The sequence below is a fragment of the Ictidomys tridecemlineatus genome, chromosome 5, assembly GCF_052094955.1.
Source record: "Ictidomys tridecemlineatus isolate mIctTri1 chromosome 5, mIctTri1.hap1, whole genome shotgun sequence".
Lineage (NCBI taxonomy): Eukaryota > Metazoa > Chordata > Mammalia > Rodentia > Sciuridae > Ictidomys > Ictidomys tridecemlineatus.
This window is the reverse complement of record NC_135481.1, coordinates 89106657-89110101: the sequence shown is the minus strand read 5'-3', so window position 1 is coordinate 89110101 and position 3445 is coordinate 89106657. Positions and strand designations below refer to the sequence as shown.

At 47.5% G+C, this 3445-nt stretch overlaps 1 protein-coding gene across 1 annotated transcript; it reads right to left on the bottom strand.

The window, feature by feature from the left end:
• Positions 1 to 1088: 1088 nt before the first annotated feature.
• Positions 1089 to 2926, bottom strand: LOC120886429 (mast cell protease 1A-like). The gene is made up of 4 exons (XM_078049050.1): positions 2649 to 2926; positions 2056 to 2188; positions 1607 to 1864; positions 1089 to 1250 (listed from the first exon to the last, which is right to left on the bottom strand). The coding sequence occupies exons 1-4, from the start codon at positions 2924 to 2926 to the stop codon at positions 1089 to 1091; spliced, it is 831 nt and encodes a 276-aa protein (XP_077905176.1).
• Between the last annotated feature and the right edge of the window lie 519 nt (positions 2927 to 3445).

The window sequence follows — 3445 nt, the reverse complement described above, 5'->3', positions numbered from 1 at the left end:
CACATAGATGGACATTATAATCCAGAGTACCAATCAGTGAGTTCTTTCCCAGAGACCAGACTGTCAGTGGTGCCCAAAAGGAAGAGCCTGCAAGGGATCAGGCTGCTGAGTGTGACTTGTCTTTGTTGAGCTCTGAGGTCAGGAGCAGGACTCCTCTGCATGAGGAGGACTGATATGGCCTTGACCTAGGTGGAAGCTCTGGACTAGAGTTCTGAGGACATACTCTGCCTCCTGGTCCTTTATGAATGGGTCAGAAGGAGAGCTGGTGCTCAAGATCCATCATGGACGATAATCTTGGTGTACACAGGTAGAAAGGGTGCTTGGATCCTCACAGGATTCTAGGGAACCTGGACATGGGAGGTGGAGAGAAGCTGGCTCAGACTAAGATAGAAGGTCATTTGGAGTTTTGGGAGGATGGGTTCTCAGGACACCAGACACTGCACTGGGTTCTTGCCCCATGACAGGGTATGACAGAACTCAAATTGCATCTGGGAATACTGAAAATTATTCCTGAAAATCTTCATGCTTCCCAGCTGCCGGTTGTGCTGACTTGGAGAGGGAGCCCTGCATGAACCACACCTTTCCAAAAGGCTCCTACCATTACCACTAGGGTTGGAATTATGTAATTTCCATTCCAAATATGGGTTCTTTGTGTTTTCATATTGGCCCTGAAGGTGGGTAGGGTAGGGATGTGGGTACAGAATGAGGTAAGATGGCACTGAAGGAATGAGTTTTGTCTAGAGAGGGTCCTTTTTTCCTGGGTAGCTTAAATTCAGCCTGCTGCAGGGAGCTGGCATTGAACAGTTATTTGGAGCCAGTATCAACACAGCAAGGTTTCATATTCTAGAGATGGAAGGTGGAGTGTGCCTGAGGGGAAGAATGTAAGGAATCATAAATGTGAGCAGTTCGTGCTAGACATACAGTTAGCACTTTACAGAATGTTATGCTGGTGAAGAAAGGAGGAATCCATCACTTCTGTTGCAGAGATGAAAGTTTATTAAGCAACCAGCAGTCTCCCCTTGACTCCTCCACCCAGTGCACTTTGGGCCTATGTTGAAGAGAAGATGAAGATCAATTCAGGAGGCCTCTCAGTCTTGCCCCTGGAGTTTGAAGGATTTCATTGTTTTTTTAATCCAGCGCAGAAAGCTTGAGATTCTAGTGTAGACACTTGGAGGTGTCCCCTCATCTTCCCCAAAGGACACAATGCCCTGGGCCACATTTTCACACACAAGGGGACTTCCTGAGTCTCCCTGTGGACAGAGAAAAGAAGCTCTTAGCTGACCAGGTTCAGATTCCACACTGCCCACTCCCCAGGTGTGTGTGGGCACTATCAGAGGGCTGTGTGTGTGAAATCAGGACTGGGCAGTCCTCATTCAGTCTGGGGGGCTCCAGCCTGACCCTTACTATTCCCTCCAGTTGACTGATGCCTCTCCTTTTCTAGTAAGTCTCTGTTCATGAAGTGACCAAAGGGAAATCAGTCTCCAGGACCAGAGACTGAATTGGTGAAAGGCTGAGTACATAGGGGCATAAGTAGTTCCCTTTGCCCTGATTGTCCTCAAACTCTGCTGTGCCCAAGGCAGAGAATAGCCAATGCAGGTGAACTTACATGAAGACAATTCTTCTTCTCTTTTGGGTTCCCCACACAAATCTGGGTGGTGGATTCATATATACTTTTGAAATGAGAGAGACATTCCTCGTCTTTTTGGATTTCCAGCTGTACCTCATGCAGTTTTGTTGTGGATATGTTTTGGCCAATGAGTCCCCATCCAGCCACAGTGCACACCATCCCTGGTGTAACCTGGGAATTTCTTGAGGGTAACTTGAGGAGGCTCACCTCAGCATTCAGCTTGGCCTTATTTTTCAACTAAAGGCAGATAAAGGGAATTCTGATCAACCAACAACTCATGAAAATCAACACAGACATGGGGTTGCTTTCTTCATGGCACTGGGACAAGTGAAGTGGTGAATTTGACAAGGAGGAATGGAAACAAGGCCATGAGGATTTAACCCTCTAGGATTAACCTGTGTAAGACCCAGTGGAATGGCATGCCTCACCTGAAGTAACATGATGTCATTGAATGGCTTTTTTTTAAAATTTGAATGGGGGATGACTCTTCTTATAGGGATGACCTGCTGGGTCGCCTCTTGCTCATCGATGTCATGGGCCCCCAGGATGACAGTGATGGTTCTGTTCCTAGAGCAGACAGTGAGGTAGAGTCACAGGGGATATAAGTTGGTATCCCTGAAGGAAAATGGGTGGCCCAGGGCAGGGAAGGTTGGAGTTGGGAGAAGCTACATGGGAAGAGGACTTGGGGCTGAGCATCTCTTCCCTTTTCTTCCTGACAGCCAGGGTTGGTGCAGGTCCTAGAGTATCGCAGTGTACTCAGTCATGTACAGAACATGTACAGTCGTGCATAGAGACTGGCTCCAGGTGAGACTCTTAATTTCACATATTTGCACTCTGGTATCTGGGGCAAAACCCACCTCCTTCCCATTAAGCCTTGATCCACGTTCGCCTTTTGTATAAGAAGCCACCTGCACTGACTGCTCCTCTCTCCTCAGAGCTTCCCTGCCCTCCATGGAGCTCTTGTCTTCAGGCCCAAAGGAGAAGATTCCCTGTGAGGTTTTCTCTAGAAGGGTGAACTCACCTTTTCCAGCAGTGGGCTGCTGTCAGGACAAAGTCCTCACGCACAAGGAAACCCCCACATCGTTTTGTTGTAGTTTGTGTCTTGATCCGAAGAAATGCCATGTAGGGATGGGAATGAGGCACAGCTTCCTGGCCCCCGATGATGTTCCCTGAAAGAAAAGTTCTGTCCTGCCCTTGGTGCTCATGGAGCCAAAGGTTGAAGAAGAGGAGACTGGGATCAACTCCAGGGAGGGAAGGATTAAGTGTGATGGTGTTACCACTTAGGTGTGCTGGGTTCATTGTCCTTGTTCAGCAAAGAATTGACAAACAGGATGCAGAGAGAGCAAGCAAGAAGCAGGTTTATTGCAAGAGGGACAGAGAGAGAGGTCTAAAGAGAAGGTTCTACAACATTCTGAATCTGGTGGGAGAGTTTGTCTTCTTTTATGGTCCAAGGAATTTTTTCCTTTCCTTATTCATCTCCCCTCTCCACCCTCTCCTCACTATTATTGATTGGTGCTGTGAATACTTCTCTTTTAATTATTCTGTTGTGTTTCCACTTAGGAGTACAAACAAAAAAATTTCTGTCTGATTGGGTCCCTGGATTGTGTCCTCTCAGGTTTTCATCAAATAGGAAGTTGACCTCATCTGGAAACCCTCCATGCTCCTTTGTTCTTGCCCTGCCCTGGTCTCCTCACTTGCCATGTAGCCTTGACTGGCTCAATACTTATACATGTCCCTAGGGGAAAGGTCTAAGTAGTCAGCAGCAGCAAACATGGGCCCTGAGTGTTTGCCAGGCAGCATTCCTGGATTGAAGAGAGA